General features: G+C 65.0%; 1 protein-coding gene across 7 annotated transcripts in view; it reads left to right on the forward strand.

Moving 5' to 3' along the window:
- Positions 1 to 18,429, forward strand: part of CASZ1 (castor zinc finger 1) — a 140,964-nt gene extending 122,535 nt beyond the window's left edge. For 6 of the 7 annotated variants that reach the window (XM_072828423.1, XM_072828424.1, XM_072828427.1 and 3 more), the window contains 13 exons: positions 595 to 759; positions 1,665 to 1,837; positions 2,028 to 2,881; positions 5,182 to 5,317; positions 5,537 to 5,600; positions 6,897 to 7,051; positions 7,160 to 7,282; positions 8,181 to 8,519; positions 9,984 to 10,182; positions 10,793 to 10,964; positions 12,475 to 12,626; positions 12,745 to 12,886; positions 15,198 to 18,429. In XM_072828423.1, the coding sequence (XP_072684524.1) occupies positions 595 to 759; positions 1,665 to 1,837; positions 2,028 to 2,881; positions 5,182 to 5,317; positions 5,537 to 5,600; positions 6,897 to 7,051; positions 7,160 to 7,282; positions 8,181 to 8,519; positions 9,984 to 10,182; positions 10,793 to 10,964; positions 12,475 to 12,626; positions 12,745 to 12,886; positions 15,198 to 16,324 (3,801 nt within the window). In that variant the 3' untranslated portion in view covers positions 16,325 to 18,429. Of the gene's footprint in view, positions 1 to 594; positions 760 to 1,664; positions 1,838 to 2,027; positions 2,882 to 5,181; positions 5,318 to 5,536; positions 5,601 to 6,896; positions 7,052 to 7,159; positions 7,283 to 8,180; positions 8,520 to 9,983; positions 10,183 to 10,792; positions 10,965 to 12,474; positions 12,627 to 12,744; positions 12,887 to 13,371; positions 13,672 to 14,465; positions 14,920 to 15,197 lie in introns of those variants that run through there. The other variant, XM_072828428.1, reaches the window with a different exon arrangement.
- The last annotated feature ends 1,514 nt before the right edge of the window (positions 18,430 to 19,943 follow it).

The following is a 19,943-nucleotide window of genomic DNA, read 5'->3' on the forward strand; positions in this document are numbered from 1 at the left end:
ACCCAGAAATCTAGCAGCTGAATAGGCATCTGATGGGATCTGGAGCCATCTGCATCCCTGGGATGGTAATTGGAGCTCCCCTCCTGGGGAGCCTGCCCGGCCCCAGGGCCGGGCCAGCAGGCGTTGGCACCTTACCTGACCCCTCCTGGTGTCCTCATGAGGGCGGTAGTCCTGCCCCATCTAACAGGATAACCCTGAGGCTCAGACTGTGACTTAGGGTCAGGGCCTCCCCTGAGGAGCACGGGGCGGGTCAATGAGAGAGGAGTGCGGGCTGTCCCCTCTGGCTCACCAAGGAGCCCAAGCTGGCACGGCCCCTGCATGGTGCCGGGCAACCTGAGTTCTCAGCCATTGGAGCCTGTGTCTGAGGGGCCCGGCCTGATTCGGCTTCTCTGCTCCTGGGCGTGACCACTGGGAGCCTGGCGGGAGGTCAGGGCCGGGTCCGTGGCTCCGGAACCCTCTGAATTGCTCCGTGTCTGGTGCCCTGTGCTGGCCTGGGGCCCTCTGGGAGCAGGAGTGCTTACGGGGGGAGAGCGAGGCCCAGTGCTCGGGGCAGGTGGCTGGCCCAGCCCCCACCCACACAGCTGTCTCCCACAGAGGTTCACGAGCAAGCAGGATGTGATCCGACACTACAACATGCACAAGAAACGCGACAACTCCCTCCAGCATGGCTTCATGCGCTTCAGCCCGCTGGACGACTGCAGCGTCTACTACCACGGCTGCCACCTCAACGGGAAGAGCACCCACTACCACTGCATGCAGGTGCCCCTTGCACTCCCAGGGCAGGGCGGCCAGGGTGGGGGCACAGTGGGGGACACGGCCTCTGGCGAGGGGCCTCCCTGTCTCCTGGCCCGGCACGGGGGGCGCAGGCGGGGGCAGTGGCTGGCGGGCCAGGGCGGGGCTGTCCCCATGGCCATACTTGGTGCGGGTGAAATTCAGGGAGCTGTTTATACAGACCGACATTTTTCAGGCTTTAACACCAAGAGCAGAATTGCAAATGGTTCCTGAGGAGGTTTTTGTTTAATTCTCTGTTTTAATGCCACGCAGAGTCTGGGCTTTTTCAAGGTGTCAGGTCCAGGGGGAGCGACTTGGGGTTGCAAATAGCAGCCGGCGCGCCTCCCCCGGTATTTGTCAGGGGGTTGTTATGGGCTCCGTGGAACAGCCGGGGCCGGGAGGAGAGGGGGGCTCGCTCTCCGGGCCCTGAGATGGTGCAGACACTGGCATAGCCCAGCCTTCAAGAGTGCTCAGATTCCACTGGTTTTTACTCAATATGGCAACGTTGCCTGCCTTGGCCCAGCTGGGGTGGGGTGGGGAGGGCCCCGTGCCAGCAACTGTCCACTAATCCTGGGCTGAAGGTGACCACTAGGCCCCCAGGTCTGGCCCTGCCCACTGCCGGGGGCTTTGGAAGTAGAGCCACAGAGTAGGACCCTGAACTCACCTCCTGTGGGACAGGACCGCCGCACCTGTGCCAGCAGGTGTCCAGAGACCCGAAGGCAACTCAGCCCTCGGCAGAGGCCAAGCCAGGAGGGCCGGGGGGTGCGAGAGGCTTTCCACTGCCTGGATGGATGTTTGCGGGGCCGGTGCTGCCCCGAGGAGGGAGGTCGGCCTCTGACTGTGGCCCAGGGTTGCCCGGCCTCCGTCCCCCTGACGGCCAGTCTGCCCTGCAGGTGGGCTGTAACAAGGTGTACACGAGCACGTCAGACGTGATGACCCACGAGAACTTCCACAAGAAGAACACCCAGCTCATCAACGATGGCTTCCAGCGCTTCCGAGCCACCGAGGACTGTGGCACGGCTGACTGCCAGTTCTACGGGCAGAAGACCACTCATTTCCACTGCAGGTGAGCAGGGCCGGCCAGGCCGCGGGGAGGGACAGGGACCGGCCGTGGGGATGGGGATGGGGACGGGCCCGCGGGGAGGGATGGGGACGGGCCACGGGGCTGACGGCTCGGGGCATGGGCGGGGGGCCGCCCAGAAGCTCCTCTGGGTGCCCGCCTGGGCCCTGCCACAGGCTCCCCGTGTCCCGTCCAGGCGCCCCGGCTGCACGTTCACCTTCAAGAACAAGTGTGACATCGAGAAGCACAAGAGCTACCACATCAAGGATGACGCGTACGCCAAGGATGGCTTCAAGAAATTCTACAAGTACGAGGAGTGCAGGTACGAGGGCTGCGTGTACAGCAAGGCCACCAACCATTTCCACTGCATCCGCGCCGGCTGCGGCTTCACCTTCACCTCCACCAGCCAGATGACCTCCCACAAGCGCAAGCACGAGCGCAGGCACGTCCGCTCCTCGGGCGTGCTGGGGCTGCCATCCTCGCTGCTGAGCTCCAAGGACACGGAGCACGAGGAGTCGAGCAACGACGACCTGGTCGACTTCTCGGCCTTGAGCAGCAAGAACTCCAGCCTGAGCGCCTCCCCGACCAGCCAGCAGTCCTCCGCCTCCCTGGCCGCTGCCGCCGCCGCCACTGCCACCGCCACCGAGGCCGTGCCCAGCACCGCCAAGCCTCCCAACAGCAAGATCCCCGGGCTGCTGTCCCAGGGCCTGCCTGCATCCATCCCGCTGGCGCTGGCTCTCTCCAACGCGGGCCTGCCCACCGCCGCCCCCTACTTCCCCATCCTGCCGGGTCGGAGCAGCACCTCCCTGCCTGTGGGCACCCCCGGCCTCCTGGGCGCCATGTCGTCGGGGGCGGCTGCCTCCGCGGCCGCTGACACCCCCACTCTGGCCGCCTCGGGAGCCGGCGACTCAGCCCCGGCGGCTGCCACCTCCGTCCCCGTGCCACCCGGCTCCATCATGGAGAGGATCTCCGCGAGCAAGGGCCTCATCTCGCCCATGATGGCCAGGCTGGCCGCGGCCGCCCTCAAGCCCTCTGCCACCTTTGACCCAGGTGAGCAGGCTGGGCTCTGCCCAGGAAGCACGTGGCTCACAGACCCCCGGAGTGTGCAGAATGGAGCGGGAGAGGGGTGGGGGTTGGCGAGGGCCGTGTTCTCCTGCGCCCGCGGCCTCTGCCTGCCCAGGCCCCCTTCTTTGCCTGCTCTCTGTCTCCTACTGTTAATTTGCTTTTCGGGGCCTCTCGCTCTGGCCTGTGCACCCCACCCCGGGCAGCTCTGTTCCTGCATCTGTGAAGAGGAGGCGGTTGAGCCGGGCCTCGGCCTCGTGGGGAGCTTTTGCATCCTGGGGAACTGTTCCTCGCCCGCTGCCCTGACACCCACCCCACCTCGTCCCAGGGCCAGCCCCCGAGGAGAGCAGTCCCAGAGCCCCCACGTTTCCCTGGGGCCCCCTCTCAGTCTCCTGGTGGGGACAGGAGTCCAGCCCAGCGGCAGGGTGGCCACACTCAAGGGATGCTTGAGATTCACACCCATCCAGCCCCACGAGGCCAGGGACATCCTTCTGGCCTCTTCCTGTCAGTCAGTGAGGTCTGATAGAACTTTCTGCGACCACGGAAACGTTCCATTCTGCGCTGTCCACCACGGCAGGCAGTAGTCACAGGGGGCTGCCAGGTGCTTAAAGTTGGCCGTGAGACCAGGGAACTGGATTTCAACTGGAATTGCTTTAACGTAGTCACGCCTGGCCCTCAGCTGCCACATGGGACAGCATGGCCGCAGCCTCGTGGTTGCCCTGCTGCCCTCCCTCTGGCTCACCGAGGGCCGCGGTTCTCCTTTCTCACGTTTTCTACTTTTTAAATAAGTCTTCTGTGTCTCTGAAACTCTCCGGCTTTTCTGTTCACCTGGCTCCTCCCCTCCCTCCCCCGTCGTGCTTAGCCGTCCAGCAGCCCTGTGCTCCGGAGGGCCTCCCGGGCAGCTGCGAGTGCGAGGGACCCAGCTGGGGGGCACAGTCCTGCCTGGAGGAGCTGAAGGAACAGTGGGGGCGGCTGGCTCGGGCCCCACAGTAGGAGGTGGCCAAGCCCAGACTCGCACCTCGGTGGCCCGGCTCCTGAGCCCAAGAGCCCTGCTCCCCTGTGAGACCTAAGGTCCTTGCGGCCCAGCCCAGGGACCTGCCCAGACCTCCCGGAGGGCCTGCCAGTGCTTGGCCAGGGGGCCCAGGCATTTCCCAGGGGGTGGGGGAGCTACCGGCAGGTGGACTCGGACTCTGAAAACCGTGCTGTCCCAGTGGGACGCTCCTGTCAGCAGTAAGTGGAGCGGCCCACCTTCCATCCCAGGTGCGGGAGGGACAGCAGGTCTGCCCGGGGCCGGGCCCCCCTGGGCAGCTGCCGGCCGGCTGGGGTGGGCGCCCTTCAGGGCCATGCTGGGCTCCGTGGCCACACGGGCAAATTCTTCCTTTTCATTAGAAAAGTCTCCTTCCCCCAAAAGAAAGGTCAAGGGGAGGGGCCCACTTGCCTTTATTTTTTAATAAAACGCCATTTGCTGCCTGTGACGTGGCCGTGTCAGCCACAGTAGCGCCTCGGGGCACGGTACTAGTTCAGCCCCTTGGGGATGGCGGGGCGAGCTTGGTGGACACACTCCCGTCAGCAGCCTCCTCCGCCCCACTCTGCTCGGCCTCCCAGTCCTCTGCCCACCCGGCTGCAGCCTTCCCCCAGCGGCCGCACCCCGCCAGCTCCCACCCAGCCCCCGTGCAGTCCGCCTGGCCTGAGTGGGCCTCACGTCCCTGCCCTGGGCAGCTTGACGGCGAGGTCACATAGTTTGAACCGCTCTGATTGGCCGTCAGCTTCCGTAGCCCTGACACAGTGGATGCCCCTCCTAGGCATGCTCAGTGGAAGGCAGGGCGGTCGCCCCGGCAACAGGGGGCTGGGGACCCGCGGGGGGCGGGGGGCGCAGCTCCCAGTCTGGATCTGCCACTTCCCCTCAGCATTAACAGAGTCTTTAATAAAAGCCTAAGCGGCAGCCCCACAAATTGACTGTGACAGTCGGTGGAGAAAATGAAGGGCCCCCACCCCCGTGCCAGCCCCCTCCCCAGCCTCCCGCCCCGCTCCTCCAGGAGGCCCTGAGCCAGGACAACTTTGACATAATTTTGCAATAATTATCACTTGAAGAATTGCCACACAGGGGTAAGCGTCACAAGCGATCATGTCAGTGGGGAGAACCGCTGACCAGCAGCCGGGGCTCCCCCACGGGCTCCTGCCCACCCAGCCCCCCGCGCTCCCTGCCCTGGGGGCGGGGGGGTCCAGTGTGTGCCCCCCACCGAGGCCCGAGGCCCCTCTAAGGCCGTCTTCCCTCCCCTCCCCTGTAGGAAACGGGCAGCAGGCCACCCCTGCCAGGTTCCCCCCGGCCCCGGTGAAGCAGGAGCCCGGTGAGAACGCTGGTGCCCCGGTTCCCCACGAGGTCTCCCAGGACCGCAGTTTAGACCTGACGGTGAAGGAGCCCAGGTGAGGCGAGGCCGGGGCCTCCCAGCTCTGCGCCGCGGCAGGAGGCTCTAGGACCAGCTCCCTCAGAGTCGGAGTCGGACCCCACCGAGCAGGGGGCCACCCTCCTGCCTGGGCAGATGCAGCAGGCGCGGCGGGGCCCTGGGCGTGGGCTGGGACGGGTGGGAATCTGGGCTCCGTCCCACGTACATCTGAGCTAAAGCCCCTTGGTTTGTGTTCCAGTAATGAATCAAATGGCCACGCAGTCCCTGCAAATTCATCTCTTTTATCCTCGCTTATGAATAAGGTAAGAACCATCCATCACACGCCTCCCGTTCCCCCACCCAGAGAAATTAAAGCTGTGCTGGGGGGTGGGGGGGATGTGTTTGTTTTTTAATGTTTTGCCTCTAATAAGATGAGTTTGTACCATTTAAATTTTGAGGCCATTTTTCATCGGATATAATTTCAGAGCCACTGCTTACAAATTAATTTAATGAACTGGCTGAAGAAATATATTCCAGCCTCTGACACCCTTTTTTTCCCTTCAGATGGAGGGCTCCAAAAGCTTTTCCGAGCCCTCTAACTTCTTCTGCTCTCAGTTATTAATTTTATTTATTTATTTTATATTTTTTTTGTTTGTTTAAAAAGGGGGTGGGGGAGGGGCCCTAAAGTGGGAGCAAAGCATCAATTTCCACTTTTCGGGTTGAGTAATGGTCTCGGACGCCTTCCACAGAGGTCGCTCCGGAATATTTATTTTAAATAATGCAGGGTCTTTGTAAATTATACATCATCTCAAATATATTTTCCCCCTTCACATGATAAATTTGACTACAGCAAGATTAATTTGGTTACCGCACACAAGTGACTGCCGAGGCAGCCGGGCCTGGGCCGGACCTCACGGGTGGGGGGTCCCGGCTGGACCCTTGGCAGCGAGGGAGCCTCCAGTGCCCTTTGCCCTCTGCGGCGGGCCCGTACCCTCCCCTTCCCGCCCTCCCTCCTTGCTCTCTTGCTTTCCTTTTTCCTTCTTGGGTCACTGCCCCCCCCCATTCCTTCCTGTTGGCCGGGGTGGGGGGGCACGCGCCATGTGGGTCGAGCCTTGACACGGGTTCACCCTCCCCGCTCCCCGTCGAGGCCCAGCAGCCCTGAGCCACCCTCATCTCCCCCAAGAGCCTCCCACCCTCCCTCTCTGCTCCTCCTTTGTGTGCCTTCTCTTGTTCTCAAGGAATTCTTAGGGGTTCCCCCTACCTCCTCCTCCTGCACTTCTTTTGAAAACCTGGCAGGAAAATAAGCAGGGAGCCACGAAGTCTGGGAAAAGCTAGGCTGGAGTGTGTGCCCAGAGTCCCGGCCTTCGCTCTAGTGATGGATCTTAGCACCACGGGGTCTGTGTGGAAGAGCCCTGGCATCTCCACGGGGCCAGGGTAGCACCGTGCCCCGTGGCAGTGTCCACCCAGAGCGGGCTCGGTTGTGGCCGGAGCTGCATGGGGCCAGGCCTCCTCTCTCCTCGGCTGCGCTCGTCCTCTGCGAGAGCCGTGGCAGCGCCCACGGTGGCACGTGTGTGTCTTGAGGTCCCCAGCCTGCAGCACGGCCCCTGTCCCCTTTGCAGATGTCTCAGGGCAACCCCAACCTTGGCAGCCTGCTGAACATCAAGACGGAGGTGGAGGCCAGCGCTGCCGTGGAGTCCTCGCCCTTCCTGGGCAAGGCTGTGAAGGCGCTGGTTCAGGAGAAGCTGTCTGAGCCCTGGAAGGTGTACCTCCGAAGGTGAGGGGCTTCCTGGCAGAGCAAAGGAGCAGGGAGGGTCATGGTGGCCGGTGCCCTGTCGTGGTGGCCGGTGCCCAGGGTCTCCTCTGACCACGGTTCCTCTGCCAGGTTTGGCACCAAGGACTTCTGTGATGCCCAGTGTGACTTCCTCCACAAGGTCCACTTCCACTGCGTGGTGGAGGAGTGCGGCGCACTTTTCAGCACCCTGGACGGAGCCATCAAGCATGCCAAGTGAGTGGGGGTCCCGGGCCCTGCACCCCACCTCTGGGCGAGGCTGGGCGAGGCTGGGGGCTGCTCGGGCCTCCAGCTGCTTTCCAAGCAGGACCGTGTGCAGCTCCCAGCAGACCTCAGAGGCTGAGCTGGCCACTTAGAAGGTACCGCCTGAGAGAAGGCGGGCTTGCCCCGTCCCTCCACCTGCTCAGCTCCTAGCAGGGTCCTCGGAGCCCGTCCAGGCCCCACTTAGAGCCCCGGAGCATAGTCTCCTGCTGCCCCCCGCTCCCCACACCCCACGCCCCTGCGGCCCGGCAGGCAGCCCTACCTGATGCTCCCTGAGAGTTAGCTGCACAGACCCCTGCTCTGACCCAGGCAGGGACCCTAGGAAGTAGGCCTTTCCAAGCCCAGCATCGTGGATTTGTAGATCCTCTTTGGCCTAAAAATAATGAAATTAATTTGTAAACCCATTGAGCTGAAAAGTACAGGCCAGCCGCCTGCTGTAATGGAATGCAGGATGCGCAGACATTTAAAACAGACTTTCTCTGCTGCTGGGCCCCAGCTCAGGCTCCACCTGCTGCAGGAGAGCCAACCTCGGAGGCTGAGACCCACCTTTAACTCTCGAGCAGATTCTGGAAGCACAGACTTGGTGCCCCAGGGCCTGTTGTCAGGGGCGGACACAGCGCGAGGGTCACAGGGGAAGGTGTAGTGAGGGCCAGGCCGGGAGCCCAGGTGCAGGACCAGAGGTCACAGCCGTTGGCTGCCAGTCCTTCCTTCCTGGTAGGACCCCGCCCCGAGCTGGGGGCTGGGGAGGGCACCACAGCCCCTCAGGTGTATGGGGCTGGCCCCAGGGAAGGGCTCCCTGCTCCGGGCTCTCATCACTTCCCACCCGAGACGCTGGCGCCTCTGCTTGTTGCAGCTTCCACTTGCGGACAGAGGGAGGAGCCGTGAAGGGAACCGCAGAGGCCGCCTTCCCTGCCACCGCGGCCGAGACCAAACCTGCCTTGGCCCCCTCGTCCCCGTCGGCACCTCCCGTCACCACAGCCACGGTTCCTGCTCTGGAGGGTCCCACTCCCAGCCCGGCCGCCGTGCCCTCCACCCCCACGCTGCTCGCCTGGAAGCAGCTGGCTTCCACCATACCCCAGATGCCTCAGATTCCAGCGCCAGTGCCTCACCTGCCCACTTCGCCCTTGGCAACGACTTCTCTAGAAAACGCCAAGCCCCAGGTCAAACCCGGATTCCTCCAGTTCCAGGAGAAGTGAGTCCCTCGATGAGCCGGGAGTCCCGTGTCCCCCGCGTGTCTCGGGAGTAGGTGCTAGCAAGGGCAGCCGCGGAGGCCACTGCCACTCCCTCTGCAGGTAGCCCTGGCCGTCCCCAGCCTCTCTGGGACACCGTCGTCGGACCGGGTCTTTCTAGCCAAAGACCCTGCTGCTCTGACCTCCCTACCTATTCCCAGAGCGGGCAGCTGGCGAGGGGTGGGAGGAGATGACACTGTGAGGACTGGCTCGGGTGGGCTGGGAGGGGTGGTTGTCGCCTGGCAAGGAGGGTGGCATCGGCTCTGCGCCTCCCTGTCGGTGTCTGTGGCTCGCTCTCGTGGCCCAGCCTCTGCAGAGCAAGCTAAGTCCTGGGTGGGGGGCGAGGGGGCTAGGCCCCCTCCAGGCCCACGCCCACCTGCACGGTGGTCTGAGCTCTCAGGGGTGGAAGGACCCTTCCTCATTGGATGGTGGTGGCGCCTTGTGGCGAGAACGGTGACTCTGTATCGTGATGTGTGCGGCTTCCTGTTCTCAATAAAAGTAATAAATTGGATGTGAACACACACGGCCTGAGTGGCAGCTGTCCTCCCTCTCTGAGCACCTGGGGCTGGGCCTGTGGCATGGAAGGGGACCTGCACTCCTCTCCATCCCCCCGGAGCTCCCCTTCCTCCGTCCCGCCCCCCACGGCGGTAGCCCTCCCAGTTTCCCCAGCTTGGAGGATTCCCACCCCGGGGCCACCGAGGGGGCAGCCGGCCAGGGCAGGAGGCCGGGGCAGGGCACCCCCGCACCTATGTGCAGCGCAGGAGGCAGGCCGTGGGGCAGGGCGGCTGCGGCCAGGGCAGGCCGGCACGGGGGCTCCGCCCAGCACCCCGCCGCCCCCCCAGGCTCCACCACTCAGCTGGCCTGTGAGGTCCTCTGAGTGGGCGGGAGCCCCACGCCCCGGGCCAACCCTGGGGGCCACCCCCGGGGCAGCCGTGCGCCTCAGCAGGCCCCGCACCAGGTGCACATTCCCACTGGAGCTTCCTGGTAGGGCTGCCCACCCATCTGCACCCTGTCAGTCAGCCACACCCAGGGCAGTGCCTGTGCCAGGCCGCCAGGCCCTCACTGGCCCCCCGCCAGGGCTGGCCGCGCCATCTCGCACTTTCACATCCAAGAGGTTACTGCAGCCGTCCTTATCTATAATCCTGAGGTGTGGCCATGGAAACTACGTGTCCCAGCATGCAATGCTCTGGGCAGCCTGCACACTGCAATCCTTCCTGCACCTCCGAGCTCCAAAAAGAAGGCAGGACTGCATGCTGGGATCTGTAGTCTCCTCTGGCTGGAGCCACTCGTTGAGCAGGAGGGCAGCCGGGCAGCCCAGGGGCCATTCGTCCAGGCCGCACCACAGCACGAGGACTGTCAGGGCGTCAGGGTGTCGGTGGGGAGGCCCCGGGATGCCACTGACCTTCTGGGCTGTGGTTTCATTCCAGCGATCCCTGCCTCGCGACGGACTGCAAGTATGCCAACAAGTTCCACTTCCACTGTCTCTTCGGGAACTGCAAGTACGTCTGCAAAACCTCAGGCAAGGCGGAGTCGCACTGCCTGGACCACATCAACCCCAACAACAACCTGGTCAACGTGCGGGACCAGTTCGCGTACTACTCGCTTCAGTGTCTCTGTCCCAACCAGGTGAGTGCGGGGGCAGGGGGCGGGGGGGGCCCGGGCCCAGCTCCCCCTGGCAGGGATTCTGTTCCTTACGCCCGTTTGGAATGGTTCTCCTCCCGTCCCTGGAGGCTGCCAGGAGCGTCCAGGTTGATGGTCCGTCAGGAAGGTCCCGTGTTGTCATCCCTGCCTGCGGTGGGGACTCAACCGGCAGCCAGTGTGCACTTGGCATCGTCCCACCTGTCCTGGAACTATGCTCCCTTCCCCCGGACGCCTACGATTTTAAAATTCTAGGCCCATCGGACAGCTAGAGATTGAACTGTCCGTGCCCCAGACAGGAAGGGCGGATCAAGGTCACACACAGGCGGGGCCTAGTCCTGGAGGGGGCTGGTGGGCAGAGCGCCTCGAGAAGGAGCCCGGTCCCAGGGCTGGCGGCCAGAGGACAGTGCTAGCATTGATGAGCGATGTCTGCCCCGGGTGTGGGATTGGCCGGCAGGACCGCCAGGTAGGATGTTTCAGTCGAGTGGCCAAAGGGACACACTGCTTTCTGACCCGAGATTCTGAGCAGGGAAGGGCACATGCACCGGGGCCTGCCCCGGCCCCGTGGGAGCTCCTGACCCTCCCGCCTTCCCTGCAGCATTGCGAGTTCCGGATGCGCGGCCACTACCACTGCCTGCGGACCGGCTGCTACTTCGTGACCAACATCACCACCAAGCTGCCGTGGCACATAAAGAAGCATGAGAAAGCCGAGCGGCGCGCAGCCAACGGATTCAAGTACTTCACCAAGCGCGAGGAGTGTGGCAGGCTAGGTACTGGCGGCCGGGGTTGGGGGCAGCAGCAGGCAGCAGGGGTCGGCTCTGGCTCCCGGGGCCCTGGTGGCCTCGGCCCCCTCTCCTGGTCCCCACCTCTCAGCCCTGCCCAACGGCAGACCAGACACCGAGGGCGACTGGGGGCAACGGCCCCCTCCCTGCCCCCCGGGAACTGCCACGTGGTAGAGGCAGGCTCTGACCCTGTGCTCTTTGCTTCCCCCTCAAGAGGCCACGCAGGTGACATAGGAGCTCTTGAAGTTGCCCGCCCTGGGCTCTTTTTCCAGGGCTTTCCCTCTGAGGTCTTTGTGCAGAACGGACTCTGCTTCGTCAGCTCATTGGTTCGTTCAGCAGGTGCTTAGGGAGGAACAGCTGCACGCGGAGCAGCTGTGGCAGGAGGTGGCAGGGGTGGCGGCAGTAAGGGTTTTCAGGGTCTGCTCTGGCCGGCACCACGCTTGGTGGCTTGTCTGCTGGACAAGCAGGTACACAGTGGGTCAGCCCAGAGCATGTGACCTGTGACCCAGGGCGACCCAGGAGGAGGTGGCCCCGGGGCCGGGAAGGCCACACATGATGGCCCTGAGCTTTGCAGCAGATGCTGGGGAGCTGAGTCGGGGAGAGCTGGGCCCTCCGCAGGGAAGCTGTCCGGAGGCCCCCCCGCCTGACCGAGGACCCCCGTCGCTCCCTGCCCTAGCTGCCCTGGGGATGCCCATGGGGCGGGGGGTCTGCAGGTGGAGGGCCTCAGGATGGAGCCCCATGTTCAGGGCCTGCGGGTGTGGGGCGGGAATCGGTCAGGGAGACACGAGGGGCCAGGAGGCGGCTGGGGTGCTGGGCGGGCCTGCCGGGCCTCAGGTGCTGGCGCCGGGTGTGGGGGGCAGAGGTGGGGCCGCTGCCGCTGCGGACGGCCCCTCTATAGGGAAGGGGTGAGCACTCAAAGCCCCTGCCAGGAAGGGCAGGAAGCAAACCTTCCTTTCAAGTATTAATTCAGAAAGAATTCAGAGGGTTGGTAGCCGTAGCAACAGGTGTCAACATTCGGTGGCCCGTGTTGTCCTCTGGCTCCTCTGACGGGCGTCGGGGTGCTCTGGAGCCATCCGTATTTACTCAGCTTTGGGGGTTGTCGGTGGTAGTTGGGGCCAAACAAAGCTGGGGATGATATGAGACACCTGGCCAGCCCCGGTGCCATGGCGACGGGCAGGCCTTCACCTGCCCCGCGCTGACACTGTTTCAGCCCTGCCTGCTGTTTGTTCTCGGCCCAGAGGGAGGGGGAGGTGGGTGGGGGCAGGGCAGGGCAGAGGCTCCCCTGTGGCGGGCTCCCACGGGGGACATGGAGACACGTCATGCTTGCAGGAAGGGGGCTGACCTGGGGACGGGTCATCAGGGCCTCTTGCCCCGGGCCCGGGCCCTCTGAGGGCAGGGTAGGGGGCCCGGCCTGCCACTGTCACGGGCTTCACGCCAGGCCGCAGGGTGGGGCCAGGCCTGGGGGCGCGGGGGCTGATGGCCGTGGGTGCGTTCGCAGGCTGCAAGTACAACCAGGTCAACAGCCACTTCCACTGCATCCGCGAGGGCTGCCAGTTCTCCTTCCTCCTCAAGCACCAGATGACCTCCCATGCCCGGAAGCACATGCGGAGGATGCTGGGGAAGAACTTCGACCGCGTGCCCGCCTCCCAGGTAAGGGTGGCGCCGCAGGCCGTGCCCCCTCTGCCCGAGGCGCCGACGTGGCCCGCATCCCGCTCCTGCTTCCAGCAGGTGGGCGGCCCCCTCCTGAGCACCACCCGCCGCCTTTCAGGGCCCCCCGAGCCTGATGGACACGGAGACCGATGAGTACATGGACTACACGGGCTGCAGCCCGGGCGCCGTGTCCTCCGAGTCATCCACCATGGACCGAAGCTGCTCCAGCACCCCCGTGGGCAACGAGAGCACCGCGGCAGGTGAGCGGCGGCCGGGCCCGAGCAGCGGGCCAGGAAGAGACGGCCGGGCCGGCCAGGTGGCCCGAGCGGGGACAGGGCCCGCCGGTCGGTGGGACACGGGTCGTTGAGGCCACCGCCCGCCGGCACCCAGCCGTCGGCTTCAGTTCCCAGGCGAGGACCCAGGCTTGTCCTCTGAGCGCCTGGACCAGCAGCACAGGCCCCGGCGGAGGGGCAGGTAGGCCGGGACCGCCAGCGCCCGGCCCGGCCCCACCCCCGTGGCGCCGCCTGAGCCCGGCGAGAGCCCCCGCACAGCCTCCCCGGCCTCTCCTCCTCTGCCGTCTCCTTCCCGTCTCTCCTGGCGCCTCTCTGCTCCTCATCTGTCCACGTGTTTTCATATCATACTTGCTTCTGCCATCGGGTTTCTCATTTTGGTTCTTTTTTGTTTGTTTTTTGTTTGTTTTGGTTTTCTTTTTTTTTTTTTTTCTGCTTTTCTCCACCCTCTCCAGGCTGCCCGGCTCCTCCTCCTCCTCCTCTTCCTCCTCCTGCTGCCGCTGGCGACGAGGCTGCCCGCGTGGCTCCGCAGCCCGCACTGACCCCGTCCTTCTCAGCGGCCGTGCTGCGGGCGCCCCTCCCCTCCCTCCCATGCCTCTTTTCTCCGCCCTGTCTCTCATACTCTCTGCTCAGTGCCACTATCGGAGCCACCCGGGGCCTGGGCCACCCTGTCAGCAGCCCACCCCGCTTCCCGCCCGCCACTGCCACTCCAACTCCAGTAAAAAGTGACGTCCCCGTAGTTCAGGATGCCGCAGGTAACTCGCACATGCCTTCTCGCCAGCCTTTGTCACCCCACCTGACCCTTGAGGCTGTGATCGGGGACCTGGCCTTTTTCCTGTGGCCTTGCTGGGCCGAGGACAGGGCCACCTGGTCCCCTGCGGACAGCTCCTCTACACTCCCGCTCGGCGCTGGGTCCGGGCGGGCTCCTGCCACCAGCCAGAACCCGCAGCCCTGGAGCCGGGCAGGAGGACAGAGGGAGGCTCTGTGGCCCAGGCCCTGGCTGGCTCAGTGATGACTCCTGACCCCCCCTGCCCCCCTGCAGATCTGATGATCTGCAGGGGTGGGACCTGCCCTCCCCGCCCTCTGGTGCACCCATCACCCGCCTCTGCACCTTCCTTTGCTCATTTGTGCCTCCCATTCTGCCTGACTGCTGGGCCAGCGCGGCACCAGGTCTCGGGCTGTGGCCAAGGGCAGGGCAGGGGCCCCGTGTAGGGGGTGCAGCCCATGGAAAGCCATCGCAGGCATAACCAGATGACCCTGTGACCTCGGCCCCAAAGCAGCCACTCCTCACTCACCTGACCTCCAGGCCCCAGGCCTGTGTGCTGTGCTGGGCACCCCCACCCCGCGACAGAGCTTGGTGTCCCCTGTTAAGGGTGGGTGGCTGGGTGGGGGCCCTAGGCAGATGATGCCGCCCAGCGGGGCCCTGGAGGCTCGCAGCTCTGTAGGCAGGTTGGGGCGGGCTGCACGCGTCAGCCCAGGGGGAAGCCTGGAGGAAGCCCACCTTGGCCTTGCGCAGCGCCGGGCCCCAAGCTTTCTCTCTGGTTTCTAGGGTGTGGAGCAGGGAGTGCGAGGATCGCGGCCTTCCCCCCGGGGGCCTGTGCCGCGCCAGGGGGCTGCTTGCCCCTCACCCTGCAGCTGTAGGGCCCATGGTGCGTCCCAGAAACGGGGTACAGGACTAACCACGCTGACGGGTGCAGGCAGGCAGCCCTGCCACTGGGGCGTCCTAAGTCTAGGGGAGCCGTTGGGTCCAGCAGGGCGGGCACAGGTGGGCGCCCCTCTGTTGGCCGAGCCCTGGCCACTCAGCAGGGCTGGTGTCTCCCAGCAAACGGGGGGCCCACGACCCCAACAAGACCAGAACGAGCCTTCTGGCAAGAAGCGGGCAGGTGTCCCTCCCGCGGGGAGTTACAGTTCCCCGCCCCCCTGGCGGACAGGCGGGCGCCGCGGAGGAGGGGTCCTCATCAGAGGCGGTGCAGGCCCGGGCCGGGGTAGCCGCGCTGCGCCGCCCACATTCCCCCTTCGGCTTCAGTCGGCGCCGGCGTCCCCACTTCCCGCCCGAACTGGCCAGAGCGGCCCCGCGGCCCCGCTGCCGGGCGCCACCCGCCGCGGAGCCTGTGCGGCCGCCCCGCAGGCGGGGGTGACCGAGGGCGGCCCCGGGCTCCCGGCTGGGGGCGGGGGGAGCGGCCGCGGGGCCCCGGGAGCCCGGAGGGGGGGGCAGGCGGTCGGCGCCCTCGGGTCAGCGCTCCGGGCGCCGCCGGGTTGCTGACCGCGCCCCGCCCCGCAGGGAACACCATCTCCATGCCCGCGGCGTCCGGGGCCAAGAAGCGCTTCTGGATCATCGAGGACATGTCGCCCTTCGGCAAGCGGCGCAAGACGGCGGCGTCGCGCAAGATGCTGGACGAGGGCATGATGCTGGAGGGCTTCCGGCGCTTCGACCTGTACGAGGACTGCAAGGACGCCGCGTGCCAGTTCTCGCTCAAGGTCACGCACTACCACTGCACGCGCGAGAACTGCGGCTACAAGTTCTGCGGCCGCACGCACATGTACAAGCACGCGCAGCACCACGACCGCGTGGACAACCTGGTGCTGGACGACTTCAAGCGCTTCAAGGCGTCGCTGCGCTGCCACTTCGCCGACTGCCCGTTCTCGGGCGCGAGCACGCACTTCCACTGCCTGCGCTGCCGCTTCCGCTGCACGGACAGCACCAAGGTCACGGCGCACCGCAAGCACCACGGCAAGCAGGACGTGATCAGCGCGGCGGGCTTCCGCCAGTTCAGCTCGAGCGCCGACTGCGCCGTGGCCGACTGCAAGTACAAGCTCCGCTGCTCGCACTTCCACTGCACCTACCCCGGCTGCCGCCACACGGTGGTCGGGATGTCGCAGATGGACTCGCACAAGCGCAAGCACGACAAGCAGGAGCGCGGGGAGCCGCCCGCCGCCTCGCCCGGCCCCGCCGGCGCCCCGGACGCCGCCCTGCCGCTGGGCCCCGAGCCCGCGCTGCTCTTCCTGCCGCCCGCCGCCGCCGCCGCCGCCGCGCCCGCGCCCGCCGGCCCGGGGCTGGGGCTGGGGCTGGGGCCGGGGCCGGGGCTGGGGCCGGGGCTGGGCGACCCCGGCGACCCCGGCCCGCTCGACGGCCCCCGCGACGGCCCCGCCGCGCCCGCGCCCGGCCCCGCGGCCGGGGAGTCGTCGCAGGAGGACGACGAGGAGGAGCTGGAGCTGCCCGAGGAGGACGCGGACGACGACGAGGACGACGACGAGGACGACGACGACGAGGACGACGACGACGAGGACGACGACGACGACGAGGACCTGCGCACCGACTCGGAGGAGTCGCTGCCCGAGGCGGCGGGGGCGGCGGGGCCGGGGGCGCGGAGCCCGGAGCTGGCGGCGCCCGCCGCGGCCTCGCCCTAGCCCTAGCCGGCCGTCGGGGCGGGGGCGCGGGGACCGGCGGGGACCGGCGGGGGCGCCCGGGGCCGCTGCGACTCCCGCTGTACAGATGCGGTTTCTGCGTCGGGCCGAGCCGGGCGCGCCCCCGCGGCCCCCGCCCCGCCCCGCCGCCCCGCAGGTGCTTCCGGACCCCGAGTCCGTCTCAGGACAGAGGCGGGGCCCCCCTCTGGTGCTCCGGGCCCCCCGCCCCCCCGCCCCGCCCGCGAGGACCGGCTGCGAGCGCCCCTCCCCTCGGCTGCAGGCGGGGTCTTCTTCAGGGAAACAGAAGGTGCTCTTGTCGGGGTGTCCTCCCCCGGGAGCGGGCCCCGGGCCCCACGACCGCGCCGGCGGGACTCCTCATGCTCAGGACTGGGGGCGCGGCCCCTGCGGCGGAGACGCACCCCGGGGCGCGGGGCGGAGGGAGCCCAGCCAGCCCCTGGGGGTGGGGGTGGGGGTGGGGCGGGGCGGGGGCGCCGCGCGGGGACCCCGGGGCGCGGCCTCTGCCGCGGGGGCCTCGGGGCGGGGGCGCAGGGCCTGGCGGGGCCTCGGCCACCCACGCCGTGGAACCGGAAGGATACCACTCTCCGGGGCTTTAATATTCAAAATGGGGAAAAACGCGAGAAAGTTGTACAGTATTTTTCCTGTAAAGGTTATTATTCTACATAGAACAAAAAAAAAAACAAAAAAAAAAGGCAGGCGGGCCGCGGAGCACAGGCCGCCGCGGCCCAGCCCCGGTTGGACACCGAGTGCAATCGCTCACGTGGGATTTCGTTTCCATTCGTTTTCGGGGCCTTACCCGAGTGAGGCTGTCTCGACAGTAGCACTGACGGGAGCTGCGCGATTCCAACTTTTAACTTGAATTTTGTAGAAACAAGGAAAAAAGGACTATTACTGTTGATACAAGTTTGTAGTTAACTTAATTTTGAGTTTTTCTCTATTGGTTATGTGTGTGGCTTTATAGGGCTTTTTTTTTTTTTTTTTTTTTTTTCCAGTTTGTTATTTTTGATTTTTTTTGTTTGGGATGCTTCTTTGCTGGTGCAACCCACCCAGACCAGGTCCCCGCGCCTCGAGCCCACAGGTCCCAGCGGGCTTGCGGAGGAAGGCCCACGCGGCAGGGGCGCCCGGGGCGGCTCGGGTCCTGGCCCCCGGCCTGGCTGGGGGGACCCTGCGACTCGGCCTGTCACCCCGATCGCCGAGGGGGGCCTCACGCGACGGCAGGGGGCACTGGGTTTTCTTTTCTTTTTTGTCCGTGTGTGTGCGTGTGCGTGTGCGTGTGCGCGCGTGTCCTCTTGGCGGCCCACAGCTCGGGAGCCAGGACCACCTGCGCTTGGGGGGGGGGGGGTTGGGGGGTCCCACTGAGCGCACCTGATGCAACAGGAGCAAATCCTTGTCCGAAACAGCCCCGCGCAGAGCCTCCCGAACTCTGTGGGCGCCGCGCTGCTGCTGAGCGCTCGCCCAGACTCTGCTCTCCACCGCCCCTGGGTGCGTGGAGGGAGTTTTGTAAAGGAAAAAAAAAAAAGAAAAAAACAAAACACAAAAACATTTTTCAATGTAGCAGACTTTAAAAAAAAAATTAAAAAAAAAGAAAATCGAAGATGCCGACAGTGCGAAGTCTAGCCTTTTGTAACCTTCATATTGCACACTAGGACTATAAGCCATTGCTAGCTCATTTTGAATTTTAATGTGTAATTTTTGTTTTATTTTCTTTCTGTGGGGAAAATAATGCTTGATCCACCAATGCTCTTTTTAATGTTTTATAACTATGTATGTGTATATATATAAATATAAAATAATATGTATGCACATATGTGTGTGTATATATCTATATGTATATACATATATAGATATATAGAGATATATAGAGAGGTTTTGAGACGAAAACTGCAGAACGTGAAAACCGAACTGAACAGCGTGTGCTCTGATTACTTGAATCTGGTCTCCTCGGCACCTGGTTAACTGAATATTTTTCCACTTGAATTTAGCGCTATTAGAAATTTAATATATGTGTTTTATTTATTTGATTTTTTTTTTTTTGCATGACTGATGCAAGGTTTGACATTTTCACTCAATAAAAACTGGAAAAAAACCTATCAAGTTTTTTATTTTTAAAACGAGCCCCAGGTGGGCTGGCGGGGAGCCGGCCGTGTAGACGGCGCGTGTGCCAGGGCGGCGTGGGGAGGGCCCGGCGGGCCGGTCTCGCCTGGGCTGGGGCCGGTTGGGGGGCGCAGGCCCTGCCCACCCGGGGGCGGCCGGAGGGCACCGCGCCTGGCGAGGCCGCTGGGCAGGCGCTGGGCAGGGTCCCTCCTCCTTCCTGCAGGGACCTGCCCGGGCGGGACGGTGCGACCCGGATCCCATCCGGATGCTGGCCCGGCTCCTGCCTGGAGCTCCCGGCGGCATCGCTGGGCCTCGGAGGGAGCGGAGGCGCGGGGTCCGCCTTGAGGAAGTCGGGGTGCCGCACCCCCGCAGCGCGTTTCCAGCGCGGCCCCAGCACAGGAGGCCCTTCCTTTCCTTCCTTCTTCCTGGAACGCAGCCCACGGGCTATTTACATAAATATGTTAGTAACAGACGCGAAAATATATACTTTTTTCTGTCTTATTAAAATTTCAAGTTGGAACTCGCCTATTGTTTGTGGATATCTCAATTCTGTTAAATAAAACAGTGACTAATTTATGGGATAAAACGCAAGTTCAACAAATTAAAACCATTATTGGAGCTTCGCAGGCCCTGGTGGGCCGAGCAGCCCTCCCAAGGGGCCTGAGGGGCGGCCCAGAGCCAAGCCCGGACCTGGCGGCGAGGGGGTGCTGAGCGCCCGGCTGCCTGCGGCCGCTGGGGGAGCCCCCAGAGGCTGGGACGGGCAGCGGCCCCTCAGGGGCTCCTGGGGCCCCGGGGGGGGGGGGCGGGCAGCGGCCCCCAGGTCTCCCCGGCCCAGAGGGCCCTCGGGGTCCGCCCGCGGGGGTGGGAGGGAGGCCCAGCCTAGCTGCGGGCAGGCAGGAGGCACCAGGGCCGGGGTGGGGGTCACTGGCTCTCGGGGTGACCCTCCCCACAGCCCCACAGCCTGAGGGCGACCAGGCCCGTGACCGTCAGGATGCCCGTCAGATGCCGCAGCAGCTCATGGCCGGGGCCAGGCCCTGCCCGGGATGAGGACAGAGCGGAGCGGCCACCCCACCCAGCGGGAGCCGCCCCGCAGACCCTGTCCCCACGCCCACGACCGAGGGGCGCAAGGTGGGCCCGGGCGGCACAGCCCCGCCCGCGGCTTGTTGGGCTCGGCGGGAAATGCAGTGAAACATGTCTGTGTTCCTGGATGTAATTAGCTGCGGCGTGATGCTCCTACACCGAACTGGGGCAAATTCAAGAGTTTTGTAACCTCTTGGAAAGAGCCAGAACCCGCTGCACAGGCTCACGCTGAGCTCAGCGGCCTGCCCACCTCCCACAGACCTGGCCCGGCCCGGGTGCTCCCGGCGGCTGAGTCACCCACGGGAGCTGGGCCCCGTTCCCCACCTGGACCCACAGGGACAGCAGGCAAGACATCTTGGCCGGGGACCAGGGCAGGCCGGGGACCAGGGAGGGCGAAGTGTGGCCGCCCCGGGGCCCCACTCAGGCCTCG

This window comes from Canis lupus, chromosome 5 (genome assembly GCF_048164855.1).
Source record: "Canis lupus baileyi chromosome 5, mCanLup2.hap1, whole genome shotgun sequence".
In the NCBI taxonomy this organism is placed as follows: domain Eukaryota; kingdom Metazoa; phylum Chordata; class Mammalia; order Carnivora; family Canidae; genus Canis; species Canis lupus.